At 38.0% G+C, this 27668-nt stretch overlaps 1 protein-coding gene across 1 annotated transcript in view; it reads right to left on the bottom strand.

Annotated features, from left to right (window-relative positions):
- Window positions 1–27668, bottom strand: part of THSD7A (thrombospondin type 1 domain containing 7A) — a 309567-nt gene that overhangs the window by 148682 nt on the left and 133217 nt on the right. Inside the window, exons 3-4 of the mRNA XM_087821185.1 lie at window positions 4530–4778; window positions 1744–1925 (exon numbers count right to left, since the gene is read on the bottom strand). Of these exons, the coding sequence (XP_087677311.1) occupies window positions 1744–1925; window positions 4530–4778 (431 nt within the window). The remainder of the gene's footprint in view (window positions 1–1743; window positions 1926–4529; window positions 4779–27668) is intronic.

Below are 27668 nucleotides of genomic sequence, written 5' to 3' on the forward strand. Positions count from 1 at the left end.
ATTGACATTCAGAAACTAAACTCTGATCTACTTCTAGCAATGAAATTATACTACCCTGAAAGGACTGCTATAATAAATCCACCGAAGAGTGTTAAAAACGTAGCCATTAAAGTGGCCAAGAAAATATTAATGTACTAACATTACATGTTTTATGCTACTTCCTTACAACTTCAAGATACATTAGTAGTAAAATGTATCCCTAGGCTAGATTCCTAAATGAGTTCACATGCTATGTAAAGTTAGTGGATAAAAAACAATTAAATCTTGCAAGCTACACATGCAAAACTTCCGTGCTTATTTTCCATGAATTGCTGGTCACTGGTGCCACTCTTTTTCGGGGAGGCAGAGGAGTCATCTCTTCTTTTGTTTTTTTTGAAACACTCATTTCCCTTTTTTCTGGTCCTTCTTGATCAGATTCCTTCTCTGCATATTCCGCACCCCCCTTTATTTTTTTGGTTTTTGCTAATGTCAATTAAGGTCTTTATCTTTATTCCTTTCCCTTTCCAACCAACATATTTGCTGGGGAGTACTATCTGATTATATTCACAATTTGCTAAATACGACATGCCCATCTTTTCTGGCAAGACTTCTCTTTTGTTTTTGCTTTTCTTTAACGGTGCGCTAATGCTGTTCCTTCTCGCTTTCCTGACCCACTTACCTGTATGACACATACTTGTCCTCACTCAGCTCCAGAACCACTTCCTTCCCCTATGGAGGTTTCTGTTTCTGTGATCCCCCTACAGTTTTCCAAAACTCGTTTATAATGCATAGCATATGGTATTATAACTCTGTGTGTGCACCCACGTGATGATCATGAACATTCCCTGACCCAACATTTGTATTGACATTTCTATCCTCAACATCTTGCACAATTTTTGAACTCTCTTGTCAACTAAAAATATATGTTGAATAGATTAGTGATAGACATCCTGCTATCCTGCAGGTAGAGGGAAATGTAAGAGGGTTAGCTTACAGCTTTGCTTAAAAATATTCATATGTGTGGACATAAAGCTACTAATTGAATATAAACTTGACCCAGTAATGATTAGAATTTCAGAGCAATATTAATATATGATAATATATACATTTAGCCCTGGCCATCTTGAAATCACTTATCCTTTATATATCTATCACATCTGGTCCAAAACTGAGATTTAAACAAAAAAAATTCTAAGAGATATTGAATTAAAAGGTTAAAAATTAGTCATGCCTTCGGGTTAAAGGGTTTTTGTTTTGTTTTTAAAATTAATTAACTTACTGTAGCTTGTATTTATTCTGTATTTATGTCATTTAAACTCAAATAGAAATTTTCAGTCAGTTCTACAATTAACATATTTTTCAACCACATTATAAATAGCGAAAGGAAGGTGGGTTTTATAAGCAAGCTTTACTTCTTATACAAAGAAAAGAAAATTTGGGCTTTAGAATATAGACTTCTTTGCATATACTTACAAAATGAGTTTTTATTCTATTTTTATAATTAATTACTTCTGCTAACTTTTCACTCAAGAGCCTGAAGTTAGAAAATTTAATGAGGGACCTGCCAGTAAATCAGAACTGACCAAAGATGGAATTGAATTACATTTTTACAACCCAAATTTGGATGACTGTTCACCCCAGTGAGTAGCGACCGTGATGTGAACAGACATGTGGCTACTTGTGCCCCTGATGGCCTGTTATATACCCTGCAGCAGCCCACGCCTGGTGTCCATGTGTGATCCTTGAGAAGAAAACAAAGTTTACCTTCTTTGTCCTTGTGGGAGTTCAAGGGTGAGAGGAGGTTCTCATTGGTCTGCACGCAGTAGGCCTCTCGCGTCTGGACCCCTCCTCCGCACAGGGCCGTCTGGTTGCCCCGTCTCCTGTCCTGCTGGCTGAGCAGAGGGTCCACGCGGCACTCGGTCCACTCCGTGGTTCTCCAGCCGTACCTGAGTGAAGAAAACGCCATCAGCGGCAACCGTGCTCATTGAAGAAAGCTGGGCTCTGCTCTTCTCATTTTTTTTTTTTTCTTTCTTAAAAAATTAATCTAAAAACCACTTTCCTCCAGCATCCATCATAGACTAACTATCACATGTATGGTGCGCATTCAGATTCACTCTTCTCCTTTCTCCTCTGCAGTGCTCCATTTAAGAAGGAGCTACATTTAGGACAATCCTGTTTTAATTGCAATTGCTAGAAGTTGCTTATAAATATTTTATTAAAAGAGAGGCTAATGCTGAAAATATGAGATTTTTATGTTCAGTGAAGCTGAACTCAGGCTTGCCCTTTCTCTGTACTTACAGACGAAGGACTGAATTTGAGAACAGGAAACACTGCAAGTGATGACCAACCCAAATGCTTGTTTTGCCTTTAATGAAATGCATGAAAATTGCTTCTTTGCCCTAGATCAAAATTATGACTGTGTTTTAGGATAAAAAATATAACATTAACAATGTAGAGTTTTTCTCTTCATTGTCAAGGATGAGTGTTTTTCTGTAGCACTGAGCATCCCTGATGGGTGTTGATAAATGAGGAAAAGAGCTGACGTTTCTCATCAGTGGGACACGGGAAAGACGATCTGTGATTCTAAACGAAAGCTCCAATCAAGATCATGATGTGGAAGAAACGTTGGGAGCTTATCAGCCCCACACGTGCTCTAAGGAGACAGGGAACCATTTCCCGATGCCACTGAAGATAGCAGGTGATGGCATTTCTCCACCTCAAGGAAAATGGATATTCTAAAAGCACAGAGAAAATGGCTCATGTGACACTTTGTGTCACTTTAACCAAGATGCTTCTTTACTAATCAGATTAACAGCCAGCATAGGCACAAATGGATGTGCTAATGTTCATCTCAATTAGATGGAAAGATTAAATGGGCTCTCAGATCTAGATGCTCTGCTTTGTTAACAGTAAAGTCTCATGACAGTAAAGCTGACTTTCGTGCCCCTTTCTCATTTTTATAAATGGGGGTTCGTGGCTTAACAGAGGTGCAGGAGGGGGGCATCAGGTAATAAGACTCTTGACACATGTTTATACAGAAAGTAGAGCATTCAGGTTAATGCTAAAAGCATGGATCACTGATGCCTTGGGCAAAGTGTGGCAGGCGGCAGGTGGGGGCGGGCAAGGGAAGTAAAAACCAAACAAGTCATTCATTAGGGGAGTTAAAATGAACACTTTACATTTCTGTAGAATGCAGCCTCAATTTAGGTCGTCCTAAGGGGTCCTGTGAAAGGAATCATTTTGCAATAACGTAAATTGGTTACACATTCTGAAAATGCTGGTCTCCCAAAACGGGGAGAAGGAGACTCAGACTGCGTATTTATTTCGTTAACGGTGCTTGAGTATCCGAGGGGAGAAAGAATAAGACGCCTAGCTGGAGACAGAAAGAGAGAAGAAAGTCAGGCGACAGACACTCCGATTGGAGGTCCGGCCGGTTCCCCGAGCCTGGGGAGTGCAGGGGAGCACGCGAGTCAGTGGGGCCGGCGGGGGGCCGGGAGGGAAGCTCTCCGGGCTCCGGGCGCTTGTTACACGCGAGGAGGGGGCTCCACCGCGCTGCAGGCCCGAGGGTCGCGTGAATAATCACCCCTGTCTCCGCACTGCTGTTACTGTCAGGGGCAGGGGTGCGAGTGGTTTCCCCTCACGGGTTTCTGAGCTGTACGCATGTTCCTCAAGGGTCTGGGCTATTCCAGAGAAGCACCTAATGAAGCTTGTGTAGATCTGCTGAGAAACTAAGATTCTCAAAGCTGTTCTTACAAATAGTCTAAATAGTCTACGTGCAGACTAAGCTGAGCGAAGATAATTCCCAGTGATGCCTTGGAAATCATATTTTTAAGGACAAAAAGGATATGGCTATACTGCCAAATATTTCAGAATCTGTCTTATTTATCTGAATTCAATGGGCATTTATTGGATACTTACCGTGATACACGCTTCTTAATAAAAATAAAAATAAAAGTGAACAGGCACAATTTTGTCCTCAAGGAGCTTAACGTCTTATTTTGATGTAGTAGTTTATTCTATTTAATAAGATTTGTTATACACAGTAGTGAATTTTAATAGGACTTGCTCAATAAACAATAGAAACCTATATTTTGAAAGTATAATTTACCTTATAGAATGGGGTTGGCAAAGCATGGCCCGACAACCCGATCCAACCCATCTCCTATTTTGATATGTGATCGCTCACTGTTCACGTGTCGCCTGTAGTTCCAACGGTAGAGCTGAATCTATGTAGCTCGTAAAGCCTGATGCCTTTGCACTCTTCCCCTTTACAGAAAAAGTGTGCTAACAACACCTATTATAGAAAGTATATAAACAGAGAACTGTCGCTAAAAATCTAGCCTTCATGGAGATTTGGAAATATAGCTGTTAAAGACACTTTTATTGGGTAAAACCATTTTTTTAGGATAGCATTTGCAAAGAAATATTTTATTTTTCCACTTAGAATTTGTAAGAATCACTGTTTCTCACCCTACTATTCAGAGGAAATAGCTGAACAGACAAGCAATTTGGGTAGACAGGGCAGAGAGGCTACAGCCCTATTTACTCACGTGGCACAGGGGGCAGCTGCCTCGCCTGGAGACACACAGGGCTCTGTTTCCTCAAGTTCTGGGCACTCTTTGTCGCTGCCAATAGGAAACTGCCTGATGATCCGCGACCTTACACGGGTGCCTTTAGGGGACGCCGCATCGTGGCATGTTTTTGAGCAGGGGCTCCATTCTGACCACTCCGACACCTGGCACTCTTTAGTGATCACACAGGACTGGAAGGTCATTGGCAGCTTCTCCTGCTGGCAAAATCTGCAAAAAAGCATTGATATTCTCATCACACACACGGGCAGTTATGAACTTTGTCTTCTGCACTCCACAGTGAAATCAGCCTGGACATTTTTATTTCTCTTTGGAGGTGAAATTCTAATTTCATTGAAAATACATCAACATTTATGATGTGTAAAAACAGTTAGACTCAAACCTAACATTTGCATTTCCTCCTATTTTGTAAGAGTTGTTAAACCGTTCATGGGAAATAGAAAATAAAGGGACTAAGCAGACTTGGCTAAAAACTAAGTTTACCATGTTGTTCATTTCACTCGTTCCAGATTTGTTTTAATTTAGAAAATGAGAAACCAAGAGCTGTTAACATGGGGTAATTTCCATTCTGTTTAGTGATTTAAATCAACATGTTCGGCTAACTTAATACAATATTTTTTTAAATAGAAAAAGTCATTTAATGTATGCTTAACATTTTTAATATCATTTGAAATGTTAGTTGTCACTTACAATTATAATGTATGTTTATTCAAATCTATCAACTTTTCCAGTTCACACTTTAATACACAGTATACGTATGGATATCTTAATTAAATACATCATAAGCATTAAAAATAGAAGTCTACTTATATCTATATTACTATAGATACATCCTCTAAATACATCTCTGATATTTATCAGTAAAGTATTTATTGTTCAAACTCTTATCTATCTATGTCTTCTTGAATTACAGAGAATTTGGATTTTAAATTGTAATGTCTATATATGAAGATGAAGATGATGTTATGGATGTCCGTGACTAAGGGCATATGCACTTTGAGGAGACTTCTGGACTTAAATAGCCTTGTGTTGGTTCTTAGATGAACTCTTGCCCATTCTCAATAGCCAATAGCGCATGTTTACAAGACACAGACAGACAGACGCCATGCCAGAGCCATTTGTTCCAATGGGAGAAGGCACGGATAGTTCTGTTTGTCATTCAGGTGCTATATTTAACTATGCTAATCAACCATACACAGGCAGGTCCATTTTAATGTACCAACTCACATTCAATCTTCTTAATTCTATTGGCATGTATACAGAAATTGCACTCTTAGAGACAGGGCTCACAGCATCTAAGTCATTTGTCTGAGTAGAGAGGTCTCATAAGTAAGATCACGTGCGAATGGTGGTCAAAGGGCCTGTGAGTCAGCTCTCCGTTTGTTTTTTTAATAACCACAGAGAGGACCAAAATCCCATTTTTACTTAAATATCATGTATTGAGAATTAATGTGCATTAGGTACAGTCCTAACCATACAGCAAAGCTTTTTCTGTGATGAGCAAGTTTTCACTCATACCTGTGAGTTTATTCATGAAAATCATGCAAAATAATGTCTAAATGATAACCTCTGTAACTCTTCTCTTCCAGAACTCTCCCCGTTTAATTTCCTCTTAGATTCATGTCCTGTCTTTCATGAGACTGTCTTCATACATGTATGTATATATTATTTTCTATATAATTCTTAGTAAGTTCATGTATGTACAGGCAGAGAATTGACAATCCATTTTAAACTTTTATAAAGAAGGTGACCATCAGTTAGCTGCCTCCAGTTACAGTTATCCTGGCAACCTGATCAAAGGTGGGGTGTCAGCTATGCTACTAGGTCATAATATTTATGATAAAATGACTCCTTTGGATAAATCCCATCTGTATTGGGGAAATTCCTATAAATATCTGATAAGCAGCCACAGCTTGGGCTGCCTTAGAACCAGCAAGTAAACATGGCAACTCTTAGAACAGGGCTTGTTTTTGTGGGGACCTTGCAGGCTCAGCACCTGTGGGCATGAGACTTTTAAGCCAAGGCAGCTCTTGGGCCTTCCCAACATTTAACTTATCTTTTTCCCTCTGAGCTGTGTTGCATGGATTTCTAGAATTTCCAGATGAGGAATTTCTGATGCTACAATGATGACAAATTCTGGTTCCTGTTTTATATCCTTCTAAGCGGACTGATGCCAAACGTGGGCTACGGTAGTCTGTGAGTCTTGCGTATCTGAAAATTTGTGCATCCTACATTCAAAACTTAACTCATATTATGTCATTTAATACTTGCAACAATCCTTGTATGTGGGTACCGTTATTATTTCCATTTTCTAGGGAAGGAGTCTCCAAAAAGTTATGGAATGTGTTCAAGATCACACAGCTAGTCTGCTGTGGACTGGAAATCGAACTCAGATTTTCTAAAACCAGAGTCCATGTTCTTTACCAGTCCGCCCTACTTCTTCTCACTGTTTAAACTGACTATAAATCTCAGTTTGTTAGAGCAAATGCTTTAACTGAGACTGATGTCAAAATTACTGGCACACTGTGAATCAACTAGCACCACTGTTTCACAGGCCAGGGTTTGTACAGATGTACAGCTTGTCCTAAAGAGGAATTAGGAATTATGGAAAAGCCAAAACAAATACATTTTCCTGATAAATGTTACAATTTTCAATACATGTCCTACATACAAGACATCAGTAGCACAAACATGAGAATAGTATTACATGATATCATTATATAGTTTTTAATGTATTGACATATATTTTCTGTCATCTATCTATCTATCTATCTATCTATCTATCTATCTATCTATCATCATCTATCATCATCTTTCTTTCTATCACCTCTCTCTCTATCTAGCTTGTCTCTCCTGTAATTTTTCAATAGCCCAACCATTATTTCAACAAATGAGTATTAGGTAACTCTACTTTAGACGTAGAAAGACAAGATTACAGTAATTAAGTTGGAAGCATATAATTCTGCTTGGGGAGGCACAGAAGGTTATATGAATTAGTACGTTACTATAGTGGATTTTAAATAATGTATTAGAACCTTTCAGACTGTGATAAAGGTAATTAACAGAGATATGAAAGAAAATAGCCTTTTGTTTGTGGGTTGTTGCTAAATTATTCAGCTGCCATCCTCTAAACCATTCTTTCCTTTATTCTGGCCATGCAAAAAGTTGACACTTATAGAGTTTAGGGGAACTATATATTCTGGTTCATTATGATTTTCAGGGGGAAATATAGACTTTTCTTTGGCTTCAATGTAAGGAGTTTGTGCTGAGCGGCAGTAATTAAGAGTGGAACTGAAGCCTAAGTTAGATCCAGGACAATTATATAGATCTAGAGAAGCACCTCTTGTGGGCAAGAACACCACTGACAGAGTGGGAGCAGAAAGGGATGATATTTGTATTTTATGTAGATTCTGATGGTGAGCTGGAGGACAGACTATCAGGGTACAGATTGGAGGCAAGGAGACTATAACGATGATGATAACATTAATATTTATAGTAAAATATACTGAGTGTTTACTATGTGCTAGACATTGGTCGAGCTGAGTGAGATATGACCATAAACATGAGGTTTATCCTCACTGATTGTCTAATATGAGCCGTGCACCGTATTATTCTACCAAGAATATCTCATGTACTCCTCAAAACTAGTCTGTAAGGTGAAGATCCACAGTTGTTTGTTTGTGGTTCTTTTTTAAGATAAGGAAATAGAATCTAAAGGTCTCACCCAAGTTTAGAAAACAGCAGGACTAGGATTCTAACTAGATCTTTCTGCTTGGGAGGTTTATGAAAGTGTCAACAAAGGCAGTGGTGGTAGAAATGAAAAGGAGTTACAAACTTAGAAACTATACAACCTGATGGAGAGTTGAAAGGGTTAAAAGAGAGGAAGGAGTCATTTAAAAACTCGCAAGACTCAAGCTTTGGTGATCTCGTGAGCAGCACTGCACTTCTTTGAAACAGAGAATGCAAGATCAGAAGCAAGTTTTTAGCAGTTGATAAATGAGTTGAACATTAATGTCTTGATTTGATATGGACATATCCAGGACATATCCAGGAGAGAGAAATGCCCAATAGGTAGATCCAGAATGAAGAGTCAGGGTTTAATAAAGTTCTGGATGACTTCTATCCTTTTAGGAATCATGAATATATCAGAGTTGAAAGCTAAGGCCACAGGAGTAGCTGAGCGCTCACACACTGGGGCTCATTCTAGGCCTGCATAATTCACACATGGCCTTACAGTGAACCTCGGTAGACCCGTGAGCACTGTGATATTTATTAACTTCATTTTTTTTTTATTGTTAGTGAGACTAAATAAGTTCACCAAATCATCCATGGTTGCTAAATTATTCAGCTGCCATCCTCTAACCATTCTTTGCTTTATTCTGGCCATGCAAAAAGTTGACACTATCGGGCTTAGAGCTTATATTCTGGTTCATTATGATTTTCAGGAGAGCATGACCCTTTGGGAAGTCAAAGGCCTGAGCTGTGCTTGGTGGTTGGTCTGTGAACCAACACCATCACAATTAACTAGAAGCTTGATGGACACATAAAATCTCAGATCCCTAGGCTACACCACTGAATCAGAATCAGTATTTTAACATTCCTGGTGATCCATATGCACAATAAAGTTTGAGAACTCTGGTCTAGAGTTAACAATTAAGCAGTCCCAAAATATGAAGTCACCCAATAATTAGTTAGCAAATGAATCTTTATTAGTGTAGCATTATTTCAGACAACAGGAACTGACTGAATCACACAAAATGGGATTTATTATCAGATATTAGGTGGTTTATATGATAATTGAATATGCTGGAGGAAAAGGCTTCTAAGCCAAGCCTCCAGCTTCCAGCCTCAGAATCACATCACCATTGCTCTGGTCCACAAATGTGGCTACAGGAAACCGCATTTCTGGCACTAACTTCCCTGTGAAATGGGTACTTCTGCCTCTTCCTACTGATCTCAGTTTAGAATCCAAGCCCAGGTCTAACACATTGTTGGAGTCTAAATCACATCCAGAAACCCGGCTGCAAGCAACTTTGCATGCTTTGATGTATGTTATAGTTTTGTGCCTTTGCAGTGCTGGAAGTCCCACTAGAGCAGCGCTAGTCAAAATGTGGTCCACGGATGAGTGCAGCTGCTGGTGAGGGGTGTAAAATGAGCTAAGCACAGAACCGAAAGTAAGGACTGAGGCATTTTTACAGTAATTTGAAGTCTGCAACACTGAGGCACATGGCCAGTGGACAAAATACAATGAACACTGTATACGCCAGTTTTGTTCATGTTGAATTCCATGGTGAGAGACGTGTGGCATGAACTACATGCTACACATACACAGTAGGACCATATTGTTGGATATGCAGGAAATCAAACAAAACAAAAATAAAAATCAGCAACCAAAATCTGATCCTTTTTCACAGGTAGCTTGAGAAGCACCACCCTGGTAGTACTGAATGATTCATGAGCCAGCTAACCTGTGGTCCCCCCAAACCGAGCTCAATTCCTAACTTTTTCATGAGGCCTACAGACTGTGATGAGCTCATGTGACTTTTCATAAATACAAATCATTCTGGCACTTAAGAACATATTATCTAAAACAGGATCCTTAGTAATATGTCTTTTTTTAGTTCCTGTAGGATTAAGTCTATAATAAGCACTTGTAATGTTCTTATTGAGTTAAAAAACATGTTTGTTTTCTTTCTGTAAAAGTACAAATAAATTCAATAATATTATTCATGTTACAGGAAGATATTTTATATAGAGGATAGTACCCTAAATCTTTTCATAATATCAACAAGCACCTCCAAATTTTATAATACAAACAAACACGATTTGGTGTTCAGAGTAGATTAAATTTTAACTTTGTTTATATAAAGCAAATATATTTGTAGGTTTGTGTATACTCTGTTATGACAGTGTGGTCACACATTTTATTCTATTAGGTAGCTTATTCCAAGAATGAGAGTGGTTGTCTTAATTCTAGACAGCAAAATATAAGGGAAATGGGCTTAAACCACAGATCAAGTATTACTATTACTCTATTGACTATTTCAGGGGGAAAATGGCATGCTTCTCAAGGTAGAGGCATTTTTTGCATATACTGATATGGGACTGATATACTGATACAGGACTGAGAGCCATCAGCCAATTGACCATCATTTCTATGGTCCCATATCTTATGCTTACATATAAACAGATTTAATTTTAAAATTATATTCAGAGATTAATACAAGAATATAATGCTCAGATACATTTTTTTCCTACTGATCTGTTTGCTTTTTCAATGAAAAAAGTGAATGGAACCAGAAGATTGCCCAGTTTTTGTGAGTCCCCAGTTTGTAGCAAGTTAGAAAACAATGAATTCTGTGCTCATAGTCAAGAGACCCAAGACTTTCCTAAACTGCCACTCTTGCGTTGCAAGACTGATCAGGTCGAGATTACTCTGCCCCATAGCTTTTCTACATGGGGAAATTACATTTTCCTAAAAGAGCACTAAAGTCCCTTTCTCCAATAAAATTCAAGACTCTTAAGTTTTCATACCCCAACCAATCTAATAACTTATTGGCTTGTGTTTTCAGATAGAAAACTTTTCCCAGCTTTAACTATGTTCAAGGTGCATTGTTTTAAACATAAAATTAAATTTCCTATAACTTACCATTTATCAATGTGAATGAACAGTTTATAATATTTTTGAGTTAATTTCATTCTCTAAGTGGGCCCTTTTTCCCCCCCACAGAATTCAGCAAGTTAGAAGCAATAATTCTTTTGGAAGCAAAATGCATGCACAGTCAAATCACTTTAAAAAAAAAAAAAGGCAGAGGTCTTTCCCCTTGCTTTGATAGTTGAAAATCTTTTGTCGAGCTGCCGGGGAACATTGCCAAATGGTGTCACCTGCCAGCTGGAGTGATCATATGCTCCCTATTAAGGCTGAGGGCCACGCTGCTGGTCAACAGCTGAATGTGAGGCTATCAGCACGGCACGGACTTAGTAATGGGATAAACAGTTACAGCAGTGAGGCCTCCCTGGAAGGGCCAGTGCGTACATTTCCTATCCTTTCACACAGCAAATGCTTACATGCAGCTGTTCCCTTATCACCCATGCTGTTCAGGCCATGGACCGTAAAGGCGATTCAGGGCACAATCCCAAAGCCGCCCCAAGTGAAAACTCCAGAGAGCTTTCTGAGACGGGGTAAAAACTACCTACCAGACTTCCAAAATGGTGTTAACGGTGTTACGTGGCATGAATCATTTTGACAATTCTTTTCATCAAAGGCATTCTTTAGCATTAAGGATTTTTTGCCTCTGTTTTTAAAACTCCAACTAAACAAAAAGAGAGGTTAAACATAACTACAGGGATATTTTAGGTATTATTTTGGGTTCTGCACCCAATTTCAATGTGTGTGTGTGTGTGTGTGTGTGTGTGTTGAGGTGGGGGAGGTGTCCCAGCACCAACAAGCAATTGTTGGACAACTGCAAGTTGTCCCAGAATTCAACTTGATTCTGACACTATCTACCGAGAGCATCAGGTGCCACAGGTTAAGTGTTCAGTCCCATCAGACGGACCTCCCCACACTTCAGATGCCAGCTGCCAGCCCAGGTTGTTACCTGTGCTTCTGACCCATAAATCAAAGGTTCTCACTACCCTCCCCTTGGGTTCCGTTAATTTACTAGAGCAGCTCACAGAACTCAGAGAAACATTTTACCTATTAAATCACCAGTTTATTATAAAAGAATATAACTCAGGAACAGCCAAATGGAAGATGCACAGGGCAAGGTATGTAAGAAGGGGTGTGGAGCTTCCATGCCCTCTCCAGATGCTCCACTCCCCCAGCACCTCCACGTGTTCACCAACCCAGAGGCTCTCTAAACCCAGACCTTTTGGGCTTTTATGGAGGCTTTATGACATGGGCATGATTGATTAAATCATTGGCCACTGGTGACTGATTCAACCTTCAGCCCCTCTCCCCTCCCTGAAGGTTGGGGAGAAGGGCTTGAGGTTCTAACCTTCTAGTCAGTGGTTGGCACCACTAGCAACCAGCCCCATCCTTAGATGCTTTCCAAAAATCACCTCATTAACATAATAAAATACACCTTTATCACCTCAACACTTAGGAAGCTCCAGTGGTTTGGGGAAGCTGAATGACCAAATATATACTTTTATTATAAACCATAATATCACATATTAGTTATTTAAAAGGAAAATTACCATGAATCAACTCAAATATTGACTATCATAACTTCTATGAAAAATGAAAGAGAGAGAGAGAAATCATGTCTAATATATCCAAGTTAAGGGATATAAGTTAAAAGCAAGAAAACTTTGGGGCAGTGATAATGACTGGAAACTCATTTCTATATTGACTGGAATATTGGGCTCCACTAACATTCACCTAACATTCCCCATTGGCTTGATGGATAATCTGGAGGTCGCAGTGATTACTCCACTGAAATTAGTATAGACCCTAAGCGTAAATTATAATCCATAATTCCTAAAGATGTAAGAAATACAAGGCAGTGGTTCTAAAGTAATCCCACCTTATCCTGCTTTTGATCACCAATTGGAGGATGTTATCCTGGTCTTCTTCTTTTCTCTGAACTTTCAACTCTTAGCTGAACATCTGTAACCATGACTTTAACCAAAATAACCATGAACATATTTCTGTTTATCTCAAATATAATAGTTCCCAAACCAAATTCAGACTGTCTTGCTGCGTATCTTTCCCATTCCTCCCGATTCTTCATTGTCAGCTCCCTCCCGTGCCAGTTTAGCTACAAGTCGTCACAAATCCTTACACAGGGCATCTTTTCAAGTCATCCTCTGGTCTCCGTTTCTACTCGTATGGTCCTGAGCGACGCAGTCTTTGTTTTGCGACAGCAGTAAGAGGATAAATGGCCCCTAATCTGCCCCTGTACACACCACCCCACGCTGCCCTGTCGGAATAACCTTTCTGACACATTTCCTTTGTCTAATGTGTCACCTGCTCGAGAACCCACAGTGGCTGGCTGAGTCAACGTGGTCCAGTTGAAACCCGTCCTCCTAGCCTCCAAGGCCCTTCACACCACACCTACTGTCTTCTCAGGGAAAGGGGAATAGGGCGTGCTGACTGCATCCTTTCTGTCCTGACAGCCTCCGGCCCTCTCTCATTCCTTTTGGCTATCTTAATCTTTCAAAGATCTGCTCAAGCCCATGATATAGTTATTGAACATCAAGTTCAACAGGGGAAATTTAAAATGTTGAATTCATATTAGCCAATGGCACAGCCAGAATTGAAGAGACTTACTTTAACAGCAATCCCTGTGACAAAAGAGGCAGAGCTGGTCCCTAAGAACAATGGATCATCAGGACTGACAAAGAGGGGTGCACTTGTTCAGAGCAGGTAAAACTTAAATGGGGTAGAAATTCTGCTTCACACGGGGAAAGGTTCCTCGATATTATTGCTGCCCAACATGTAAAGAGCTGCCTAAAAGGAGACAAGATCTAGAAGAATTGAAGCAGGATCTAGGTAAAAATCCACTGGATAGGGTAGTGTGGCCTTCAGGGGGGGAGGCTATAGGGGCTTTAGTGAGAGGTCCTCTTAGACTTTCACCCCTAGTTCATCCAGAGAAGCTTACTTAATTTGTTTTCTTAAAACATATTAGGAGCCAATGAGTGAAAAGACATGCATAGATGTCCTTTCCTTTGTAACATGACCTTGAGCACATCACTGATCTCTCCAAATCTTCAAATTAGGGACAGCAGCATTTGTTTTGTATTTTTTTCTATTTTATAACATAGTTGTGAGAATAATGTGAGTAACTGACATAAAAACTGCTTGAAAATTGTTAATTCCTACAAATGTTAGGTATGAAGATGATGGCAAAGACCAGACAAAAAACGTAAAAATCTGAATCTAACTTTCAGTATTAACTTTCTTCTCCGGAAGCCACCTAAACTCTCCCTTAACCTAAACTTTTATCTCCTTGGACATAGAGGGGAACACTTGATTATTTATTGTTTCTTACTCATCTCTAATATCTGCATGTGGGATGCTATTTCTCCCCTATTGGACTTTATGCTTCCTCCAATCTTGCAGCCTTATCATATTTATTCATTTGTTTACTTCTACTCAGTACTGGGCAAGGCATAGAAAACATACACTCAACTGATAAATTACATGATGTAGACAACCCAAGGGGAAGAAATCATTGTCAGTGTAGCAGGTGAAGATAGTAAAGGGTATTTTATGAGTAATAAAACTGTAGAAGAGGCTTTCAATTGGAAGGCATAAAGAGTTCTTGAGAAACAGTACTTTAAAATATCCCATCCACTAATCAAAAACTCTTTAATAAACTCTTGAAATATGCAGTCTCTAGGATGAAGAGCAGCTTGCTTAGTTCTTTCTACACTGAGAGAAGTAGGAAAGCTTAATCATTTAAAAGACGAAAATTCTATTTGCCATTCCATAATGCATTCTCAAGGGCTTCAAAAGGCTCAGGGAAGAAACCGAGACAGTCGGAAACAGGACTTGAAAATAACATCTTTAGATAAACTGCAATAAACAGGAAAAATGAAAAGTCATTACAGCTATATGGGAATTCCTGCTAGAATATTTGTTCAACTAAATGAAAAACTGCCCGTGATCGGCTATATTATTTTCTCATCATTTTTTTCACAATGTTCTAATATACATCTCAAAGTTATTTCTCTTTAATGAAAACTAAATTTCATTAGAAATCTCTTTTGTTGAATTACAAAGCTACATAGAAGGGGATGCTTAAGGGAGATTAATAAAGAGGGCAGACTCCCTGCTTAAATACTGATTTGACATCGTATAATACATAGAGGGTTCCAGGTTATGAAGTCGGATATAGACTAATACCCACAGATATGAAAGAAACTCAGGTTTCAACCTCAGTAGTACACAGTTGTCAAAACAATGAGAACCTGGAAAGGTATTTATCAGTTAAAACACACTTTTCTTTTATTGCAGTCTGTTTCCAGTGTTAGAGAAGGCCTACCTAAATCAGCATTTCACGTGCAATAAAAGAAATGAATCCAATTTCTATTTTAGAGGAGAAAGATAATGCATTAAATATATGCAAATGGCACGTTTAAATATATAGATTTTCATTTTGGGGTGGGAGGATTGATTACAATCTGTTACTTTATTGTGCTTCATATTCTATGATAACTGATTAATAAGGCCACTCTCCACAGTAGATTCACTCTAATATTAATGGATAACTGTGTATTCAGGCAGGAGACTTGTTACATCACTTGTTATATCATCTGAAAAAATAATGACTGTACATTAAGTGTTTACAAGGTAATAAATATTGTTGATCAATTTCATTAATATTAACAACCATAATCATTGATTTAATGGTTTGGTAGGCATTACATTTCATTATTTGCTCAGAATAGCTACTATGCATACTGGATTTATAATCAAATGTAATAAATTCACAGATTTAATAATATTATAATGTACAGGGCTTTAAACTTCCTGAATCAAAGCAATATATAAAAACACAGGAGGGTGTTGAAGGTGGTAGGTTAACCCAGGAAACACTGCTATAACTGACCTTAAGTATCATAAAGCACAAATATATATATATATATATTTTTTTTTTCCCTTGAAAGGAATCCAAGATAATACCCCCAATTGACTCTTCAACTTTATAGATGAGGTAACTGTGACCCAAAAAATGTTAAGCAATTTACCAAATCCAAAGAATTGCTGCCACTGGACCATTAGCATTTTATGTGTTGAGATCTCGGAGGCCCCTGAGAATCCCTCAGTTCTTGATGACAGCACTCCAGCCCCAAGCTATGATATCCTAAACTATCTACGGGGAAGGTACCCAATTCCCACTCCTGGGGTTCCACGGCCCGCCAGGTGGCTTTAGTGAACAGCACCCAGGATGACTGCATGCTCCTCTCTCCATAGCACAGCCTGGGTTACACACGTGGCCCAGATTTCACAAGGCCAATGCAACTGTGCGCATCTCGGAAGGGGTAAGAAGATATCTGCATGCAACTTCAGGGGTGTGTCCAGTTATTCTTCACCTGTTAGAACATAGCTTCTGTCTGCAGGGATATTGCGCAATGAGCAGTGAGTAAAGGCACGGGGCCTCTGCTGAAGCTGTCACCTTGGGGCACTATGCACCTCTCCCAGACGTACTTCTGGCTGTGTGACATCTAAGCTTGTCTCCCTGTCTTTCCCAGGAATTTTGCACTCTGCCTACTGCCAGTAGTAAACTCCTTTTTACTTTTAAACTAGCTGTCGTGGATTCTGTTATTTGCAGATAAGAACACTGACCAGTATACTAATTTTCTAATAAATTTACTTAAGCCTGTAATTACTGCTTTGGCCAGATATACAGTGTACTCATTTTCTGTCAGTTACAAATGGCTTTCCATTTGTTCACCGTGATCTCCTCTTCAGCCCGAGAGTATATATTTTTCTTTCAGCTATCTTTTAGTTGCTGGTTTCTAACTGTAGTGTGCAATTATAGTGAACATAGTCTGTTTGAAATAAATGAAAGCACACTGACTTAATCCAGATTTGTCTGGTCTCACACAGTGTATTTTACCCATCACATTATGTATTTTGATCTTTGCGATTTCCTCCATTATTTCAATTACTTCCATGGAGGAAATCCATCCACGCGCAAATTAGATACTATTTATGTGCTCTTCTATTTTCCTCTACTATTTCACATTTAAAAAAATATCTCACTGCTATTCAGTTTCTTGTACTGTGTGCAGCAGGGCTCTACATTAATTTTTTTAAAACTGTTCTGTCACTAAGCTGACACTTCCTTTGTAATATACTAAAATTTTAAATAAGACAATCTTTTAATCCCTTAATTTTCATATGTATCTCTGAGCCAGTGAAGGCATATTACTAGTCTCCATAACTTTTGACACACTGCTACTCCTTCCTTCCTAAGTTATCACAGTTTTCAACTTTGCTTTTCAGAGGAAAATGTATCATTGCAGCATGCACCTGGAATCAAGCTCAGCACAGTGTTCTGACTTCATCTTTCTCCTTCCACGACACTGGACCTATAACAAAATCAAGTCAAGGGGACAGAGGTGGGAACACCAGGAGTGTGCAAGTCCTGCGACAAGAACACGATCTCATCACACTGACCCGAGAGAGGCAGAAGTGCACTGTAGACGCACTGCTTTATCCGGCCCGAGAACGATGCAAAACTGAAGCCGAGCTAAAGTTGAAATTTCAGTTTTTTCCTCCACTTTTCTCACATGAAAGAGGATCCGCAAAATGTGGTTCTTTCTTTCACTCAGGTAACCCTCAGCCCCTCCCCCAGATCCTAGCTCCTCCGATCCTCTAGCTGCTCTTCATGACAGAGCAACACGCCCCTGCAGCGTTTCCCCTTTTCCGCCCCGAGGGTAAAAGCAACAGGGAAAACAGGACAGTGAAAAGCGCAGGAGGCTGTGACTACGCAGGTTATTGATCTGCGTTCTCTAACAATAATTCGCTGAACTGCTCCTGGTTTTTAAGGTAATTAGCATCTTGCTCTTCAAGGAGACTCAGGAAGAAACACCCGCATTGTGTTTGGAGCCTCACCGCGAAGGCAGAGCAGTGCTGGGAAACCCGACTGCCAGTGCGGGCAAGACACCTACGAGCCCAAGGTTTCCTCTGGCCAAAAGAACTTTCTAGCCAGCCCACAGGACTCTGATCCTTCTTGGGTTGCTTTAGAGAACAACTGAACAGGCTTGTGACGCTCAACATTCACCAGCAGTTGACAGAAGAAACTGAGGATATGTACCACACACACACGCGCGCACGCCTACTGACACATTTTAAAATACAAATCATGTTCCATTTTTTTTTCCTATTAGCTGCTCAGGTATGTCAGCCTAACTTTTGTTTTCAATTGCTAAAGCCAAACCTCCAAATGTGATTTTAATACCTCATATAATATCCTGTTTCAATTATATATGCATACACACGCGCCCATGCATAATTTAGGCACTCACTTGTTCATTCATTTAGTTTTTTTTATTATCAACCACCCCCAAATCCTTATTGGAAGTAGACAGATTATATTATATGAAGGCTAGCAGAGATCTGAAATAGATAAATAAATTTCTAACATTTTTATTGTCGGCAAATGACACAAATACTTCACACTACTCAGCATTCTATCTATCACAGATTATCAGCAATCACTAATTTCTTTGCTGTTACATTAAATACCTTTTGTTAGATGTTACTGTCTCGACTAATTAGGAAGTGAACTAAGATAAAGGAAAATCAACCACAATGTTTTCTTTTCAATGCTAACTTACTCTACTTTAAGTAATAGGCTATTGAAGAGATCTAGAGTTAATTTAAAATTGCCATTATGAAGAGTCTCTTTTCAATTAGCAATCAGAGAGGAAAAATATATTATTGTATTTGAAGACCACAGTTCTCATTGCCAGCTCTGGGTTTCACTGGGAATTAACAGAACAGGAACTCTAACTAGTAACACTTTGTACTTTTTAAGCGGCATTCAATTTAGGAATCTACGTTATAAAGCTTCTTCATCTTGAATTATTTTTATGATAGATAAATCTCAGTCCCGAGCACAGAATAAATGGGAGGTTTCCTAACTATTCGCAGAATTTCTGAAGATAAAAGAGAACTCAAATACTCCATTACTATTACGAGACTTGACTTTGATCCAAACTTTCTTTTGAGAAAATATAGGAGACTAAATCTGTAATCTATGTCTAGGAAAGCCACCTTAATGTCAACTGAAAATTCAGAAGCTGTAATAGAAAAAAGACGTATCTGATGTTTTAAAAACTTAAAACTTGTGTAACTTAGGAAATTAATGATAAATTTGAAAAATTTTAGATGAATATTAAAAATATTTATTACTATGACTTAACATGAGCTATTAAAATTGGCAAGAAAAGCACAAACAGAAGAGAAAAAATACACATCTTTTGTTCATATATACAGATGCATGAAAGAGGAAACTCAAAAAGCCATATACAGTGATAAAAAGCTCAGGTTTACTATGCAGATAAATTAAAATTCAAGTAACAATTGATATCACTTGATATGCATGAGCCTGGCAACAACTAAGAGCTTTTGTTCAGAGAAATGAAAGAAAAATGTTAGGTGCTGACCACCCTTTTGGAAAGCATCTAGAAATAACATTCAAAATTAAATTTGATCCAGCAATCTCACACCTGGGAATATGCCCTAGAGAAATAAAAATATCAATTCACATGGACATATATATGAAGGTATTTATTGCTGGCTGGTTCCTGGTAGTCATAACCAGAAATAAAGTTAACCCCCATCAATGGAGAATTTAAGAAGAGTGGATTAGAGTTATTCGGTATAAATTGGAAGAGTTTCATTTAGGGAAAAAATAAGATGCAGAAAAGTGTGCACAATATAATCCATTTTTTTAAAAAAAGAACAAATAAGTTAGTTGCATGTATGCATGCATATGTATAATCAATATGTATAAGTTCATATGAATACAGCGTGTTAATATAACTTACAATCCATGGGAGAATGAAGATATGCTTGATGTGTTAATATAATGCAAGAAAGGGGATAACAAATTTATCATGTATGACACAATCCAATTATTGTAAAATTGTATGATATGGATACACAGCATGATGCATAACCACCAAAATATTAATAATGGTTATTTCAGTGTGGTTGAATTCTAGGTGGCTTTTAATTTTTCTTTATATTTTAACATATTGTTCTTGGTCTAAAGATAATATGTATTATTTATATAAACCAAAAAAAAAGTCTCTTTCCACTGTGTAAAAAGAGTAATAAAAATAAATATTTCAAAAATAATTACATTATGAAATATTTATATGTAAGCCAGAGGACACAAGGCAAAGAAATATGATCAGTAAACTAAAAAAAGGAACTGGTTTCATTTATCATTACTAAAATATACTGGATTTGCAAAGCTTTCAGATACAAATTTTAGTGTAATTTTATAGTATTGATGACTAGAAATGCTCACAAGTGATTCAACTATAGTCTTTGCAACTATATGTATTCATAAACAACTAAGTTTCGAAGATAAATTTTAATATGGTTTATAAATATTATGTAAACTTCTAATGTAAAATAGCCTAATAAATGAAGAACAATTGCTTGCATTTTTGTACTTTTTGGATGGTAAACAATATTGAGAAAGGCACAAAGAAATAGGAATATCAACTGATCTTAATATGTGATTCCGTTTAAATATTTATGATTTTTCTCTAACTGCAAAATTGATATTTAACTATGTTGCCTTCCTAGAATAATGTGACAATTTTATAATTATTCTATCTGTGCATATCTCATAACATTTCCACCTTTGTGTAGGTGGAAGCTGTGGGTACACATGTCCCTATCAGGTACTACTGCTCATCTCCAAGCTAGAATAAGGCTCCCGTCTGGTCTCACACTTCCCGAACATCATATCCTCTCTCATATCCAGAGAGTACGTTGGTGATGTCAAACCATGGGCTTGACCAACATCTAATCAGTTATGTGACAGTTTTTCTCAATAAAAACCAGTTAAGCCTAACTAACAATTCTATTCTTGCTTTATGTCTTCCTTCTACAAATATCCAAAACTTGTAATTCTAGTGAAAGCTCAACAATAACTTTCTTAACTGAAGCATATTGCACTGTTTGTACTTTGAAAGCATTTTTTTAGAAGTCTAAAGTATTTTTATCCATTTTGACTTAAAAATTTTTTCTGAACAAAATTCACCAGAACTTTTTTTATTTGAAATCAATGATATACCAATGGCACTGAGGTTACTGTACTGGATTAATTTTTTAATTTATATGCAGAAGTACTATCAGGCATTTGTAGACTGAGAATAAATATAAATGTAATATTTATAAGGAGATTACACAAAAAAAGACAACTGAATTTCCAGTTTTAAAAATTGACATTGCCAATATGGTCCTTTCTAATAGAGATGATCAGTGTAGAATAACATAGGACAACTGCCCCCACTCCCAATTCATTCTCCGCTCCACTAGTTCCTCTGGCTCCCCTGGGCTCCAGACTGTCAGCTTCATAATGAAAATAGGAGGCAAAATGAAATTATGCAAAATTATGTCACTAGTGTACTCTTCCCAAGGAGCCCCACAAATCGCATTCAATAATGTTTTCTTTTCAAATTGATTTATTTCACAACACCCAGCTTTGGTTGTTCAAATGCAAACAGTTTCAAAAATCCAATTTGCAAGTGTAAAACTAAGACGACACAGCAGAGCACATGCATCACTCATGATGATTTCACCACGTTTCCTAGTCTTTGACAGTTGTCAAAATTAACATTACATGACGTGATCCATTATGTTTCTCTCAACACTGCATTATCCAAATCATGACAAATTCAATGAAAACTAATTTTCATTCATTGCAACCCTTTCATTTATTTCTTTTAGCTCTTCTCTACCCTTTCTTTCAGTCAAGATATCTTATAAACTTCATGTTTCTATTTATGACAGCCCCTTAATAATTTCTTCATAATTTCCAACAAAATCTTCACTTTTCTATGTTTACTTTTTAATTACAAACTTGGTTTACCTTATTTTCCTTTTTTTGATTCATTGTCTTTATTACATAAAATATACCCCACATTGTTCTGAACTAAGTCACAGAATTCTGTCTTTACGGAGGCATAGCTATAGACATAAACCCTTGGACAGTAAAGATACAAATTTAAAAAATCTCTTTGTATCCAGCTTTATATTGAATGCAGTGTTTTACATATTAGAAAACAATTAAGGATGAAATAATTAAGAAATACTGAGTCAATAAATGATTTTGCAATGAAAGCCTATGATGCAGTAATTTCTTCTTAAGGGAACTTTTTTTCAATGATTTATTTTTATTATCAATTTCTAAGATTTATTTTAATGATGCTTGCTGTTGCAGATTTGTATTAGATTTGTTAAATATCACAAACCATGCAAAAATTTTTAAATATTCTTATCACAATTTTACAACTTTTATGCAAAGATAATTTTATTTTTGTGTTTAGTAGGGCGTAGCTAAAGATAATGTCAAATTTCTAATATTTTGGATGCTTCTAGGATTTAAAATAGTTTTCTTGGCTAGTGTGTGAGTAGACGGGGATTCTGTGAGCATAGGAGAAAGACGTATCCATAGTAAAATGTATATACTTACAAAGTAAACACTAATCTTCTTAATACTGTTTTATCCTAGCATACATACACAGATATAAAGAAGTGTTTACTTCCGATTGAAAAATCACATATACATTGATTTCTTTCCGCTTGTGGAATATAACTCTACCTGAAACTGGACAACAATGGCTCTGGGCTGCCTGTCACTACTTGAGCCAATTACACAGACCGGTTGAATCCTACATGAGTGTTTATTCCAATATTGCCAGCAATATGGGAGAGCAGTAAGGCCATCCTGAGAAATCTGCTCTATCCCCCCCATCCCCAGCCAGCTGCTTATATTGGGGTAGAAGAACAAAGATTACATGGGACAGTAGGAATTACAGGCATAGGGAAGTAGGCAAGGTATAATGCTAACAGGTTACAGGCAATGTGGGCTGGGGGTGGAGGGGTCAAAAAGGGCACGTGACTCCAGGACTCTGCTGTTTTGGGAACAAAGCTGTTAATCTTCCCATGACAATAAACCACATTCCAAAGTTAACGCCCATGTCCCAGGGCATACAACTCTCAGCCAGGTTAGAATCACGGTTAATGGAGCATGATTAATATTTCTACCCCTAAAAAAAAATATTTCCATCCCCAACATACCCTTTTAAAGAGATTGAAAGAACCTAAGAAGTTACGGAGTGTGTTCCCTTCTTTTCTCCTTCTGTTTTCAATGATCTTTACCATCTAATTATTTTAGTCATCCTTTCTTATTAATAAAAATTTATATTTTGCTAATCCATTTACTTTCACAGCACTTTTACATGTTTAACTTTTTGTGTGTATCTTCATAATAATCAAGACATACCTAATGTAGGAATATTATCCCCATTTTGTAATTAAGAACTAAGTGGCAGAGTCTGACTTGAATCGAGGCCACCTGAGTCTGTTTCCTATGTTCTATTATATCAGTTGCATAAAACTACTGCTCTAGTGTCTAGTATGACTTAGTTTCTAAGCTCCCAGAATATGGGGACACTACCTCCTCTCCAGACTACCCCCCTGAAAGGAGGTACCTTTAAAAGGGCCACTAAGGACTCATCTACCTCAATGAATCCCTTATTAACTTGTTTGAATATCTAAAATGAATACACTCAATATTCCTTTCTGATAATGTAACCATATATTATCATGGTTTCTTTAATATGACTTTCCCCTTAATTCAAACTAGCTTTGTCCAGTCTAATAGCACCATGACTCACTTGCCTCCTCTCAACCAGATCCTTCCACCTTTGCACATACTGCATGTCCAGTCCCTTAGTCATTAAGTACTACGGCTTAATGACTGGTCAGCACCAAACTGTTTTAAGAATAAAGCCTCAGGTCTGTTGACTGTGAGAACAGAGTTTAGGCCAAAATAAAGATAATACCAGGACTCAGTTGTGCTTCGGCTCTAGGGCCAGGCGACCTCAGTTGTGCTTCAGTCCTAGGACCAGGAAAGCTTAGAATGACCCTACCAATCACACCCTCATGAAACCAGACAAATGACTGGTTTCAGGACCTGATACAAAGATCAACCGCTTCCTACTTTGGCCCCAACCAATCAGTAGGCCCATGACCCCTACTTCATTGGTCACCATGATTAACAATTTTTCCTGTAAATAATCCGTCCCTGTGTGGGCGATTTGGGAGGTAGGTCTTAGAGCATGAACTCACCTGTGTTTCAGGGCTTGGGGCCATTTCCTTAAATAGACCTTTAATTTCTTTACTGCAAACTCCTGTTAGCATTTTATCGGGCTTTGATGTGTGCAGGCAAATGGACCCTTTTAGTACAGTAACAATAACACAGTGATGAGCCATGCATTATTATCATGGATACATTGTATGAGTCATTTTGTTATGTTAAGTAACCAATAACCATAGAGGAACAAAATAAAAGCTAGGTGAAATTTAGACTGAGCAGAGAAAATCTCCAAAAGGCCACAGCATGAGTACCCTTTAAAATGCTTTAGATATATCTACTTACTTATAAAAAGAGACTAAAAGTAAATTGTTGAAAAATTTCTCACAAAAGGAGACACTTAGATTCCAAGAAAAAGTGATTAATTATTTTGCACCTACTCAAACTTTACCCCACAGTGCCTTGCACTCCTAAAATATTGCCAGATTCATTGAATATCTAAATTAGAAGGTAGGGATTATCAAAGTGAGTGCTATTATAACTTACTTTTCAAAGGAAAGGCTAATGGGTGCTCATTAAACATTTGTTGAATAAGTATACAAACACAGATAATGAATGGCTTTTGGAAGAAGAGAACTTGAGTTTCCTCAGCCCATTAGCCAACTCACCCCTCCCTCTATCACCCAGGGTGAGTTCAGGGTCAGGCTACGGAGTACCTAGGGAGCAAAACAGGAGGAGGCCCTGGCATGTCCCTGGGAGTGAATGTCTCCTTAAATTGTGTGCCTCTGGAGCCTCTCCTGCTTCCTGCTGGTTGGGCCTGGTCCCAACCCCCCACTAATCTACAATATCGGCTATGCCTTCATTACAAGGCTTTCTTTTCTATTCATCATCTAAAAGAGAAAAGTGCTAAGCCACACTCCTTGCAGGCTTCCTCTTCTTTTATTTCATTTCTGGGTTAGAGAAAGTAAATAAACATGATGGGAGTGAGGAGAGAATAGAATGAAGTGATTATTTAAAGGATCTCTTTTACATTCCCTTCTCTTCCTTTTTGGAAGGGTAAATAAAACATGGGGGTGGGTGGGTAGGGTGTGGGAAGGATGCCAAATTATAGGGATCAAAAGTGATATATGTGGACATGTTTAACAAAAAGTAGAAGAAAGCCCAGGTTGTCATCATCATGAGAGGGTATCAACAGGCACAGCCAGGGGTCAGCTTCAGTGGTTTGGTGTGATCCCAGAGTGTCCTTGCCTTCAGTCTATTGAGGAAATTGGACCCCAGAACAAAATGGCAGGTTTGAAGTCCATATACTTTTTGAGGAGCATGGAATAACTGACCACTGGAATAGAAAAGGCAACGCCTTGGCCTCTTTCTGTTACTTGTCAGTGTTCCATTTTAGCTAACCCAACAATCCTAGCATTTTGTCACTTATTTGTCAGAGCTCTGGAAATTGGAGGCTCATGCCAGGCAGAGATCAGGGAACATAAACTATTGAACAGAAATAGTCAAGACTGAATTTCCTTTTAAATTGATTCTGTATTGTGTGTTTGACCTCAGAATCCCCAGGGATGATACTTCGATCCAGGCATTCCTCGCCCCAGTCTTGAATTATAAAGATGACCTAAGTCATGGCTAACTAAAAGCTAAAATTTGGCCCTCCCATCCATTCTGCATGCCATTCCTGTGTATGAACATACAATTCTGTCTCTGCTTATTGGAAAAAACCTCCAAATTTCTCTGCCATACTATTAAGGTCATCAGGTTCCCATTCTAAAGTTGTTTACTACTATTTACATGCTCCTTTAATTAAGAGTCCTGAAACCAGACAACAGTGTGTCAGGGCTGCCTGTCACTACTTGAGCCAATTAAGCAGAGACAGGGTTGAATTGTATATGAGCTTTTATTCCAACAATGCCGCCAGTAAGGGAGAGCAGCAGGATCCATCCACATAAAATCTGCTCTACTGCCCCCCATAAGCCAGTTGCTTATATTTGGGTACAAAGATTACATGGGAAAGTAGGAATTACAGGCATAGAGCAGTAGGCAAGGTATAATGCTAACAAGTTACAGGCAATGTGGGCTGGGGGTCACAAAGGGCAGGTGCCTCCGGAACCATTGTTTCGGGAACAAGGCTGTTAATCTTCCCATGATGATAAACCACATTCAAAAGTTAACTCCCATGTCCCGGAATGTACAACTCTCAGCCAGGTTAGAATGTGCTCTCTCTAATCAGAACAGAACAATCACTGTTAACAGAATATGATTAATATTTCTTATAATTATAGCTAGTCCCCATTATTCTATTTCTGCCCCTAACATTCCTACTGGTTTTTCACTACAGATAACCAGCCCATTCCTACTTCTCAGAGTCTTTAAAAATCATGTTTGACTTGCACCCGGCTGGGTGTGGCTCAGGGGTTGAGTGTCGACCTAAGATCCAGGGGATCGGGGTTAGATTCCCGATCAGGGCACAAGCCCAGTTTGTGGGCTTGATCCCCAGTCAGGGGCATGCAGGAGGCAGCCAATCAATGACTCTCTCATTATTGATGTTTCTATCTCTCTCTCTCCCTCTCTTTTCCTCTCTCTGAAATCAATAAAGATATATAAATAAATAAATAGATAGATGATAGATAGATGACAGATAGATAGATGATGATAGATGATAGTTAGAGAGATGATAGATAGATGATAGATAGATAGATAGATAGATAGATAGATAGATAGATAGATAGATAGACAGATAGATAGAGATAGAGAGAGATAAAAATCATGTTTGACTTGAAATGCTCACTTTTCCCATCACACCGCACTTAGGTAAATACAACCCATTTGGGGTGAACTTGGTAAGATTCTATTGCCTTATCAAATTTCTCTAGTTGATGTAGATGCAGCTTTCTCTTGAAAACTTTAGTCATTTAATCTTAGATTTATCTGTTCATCATTTTTACCAACCGTGGACTATATATTATACAACCCATTAAAGACACAAAATATCTGGGTGTGTATAAAGTTACAGTAATTTAAAGTAATTTTACTTATTATTTGTTTTTCCATTTTATATATTTTTTCTCCTGGTCTCTTATGCATTAAATTAAAGATATCAAGTGAAGGAGCAATGACTTACATGGAGCTGAAACTATACGGTATCTACTGTATTTTTGTTTACCTATTTCTTTTTTTTTTTTCACTATACAGGATCCTTGGTAGAGTAGAACTTGCCAGAAAACTACATTTTTGACAAAAACTCTTTGAAAACTGGCATGAAATCTAAAATGTATCTGTATACCATATCTTGTATGAA

This window comes from Miniopterus natalensis, chromosome 10 (genome assembly GCF_054644295.1).
Source record: "Miniopterus natalensis isolate mMinNat1 chromosome 10, mMinNat1.hap1, whole genome shotgun sequence".
Lineage (NCBI taxonomy): Eukaryota > Metazoa > Chordata > Mammalia > Chiroptera > Miniopteridae > Miniopterus > Miniopterus natalensis.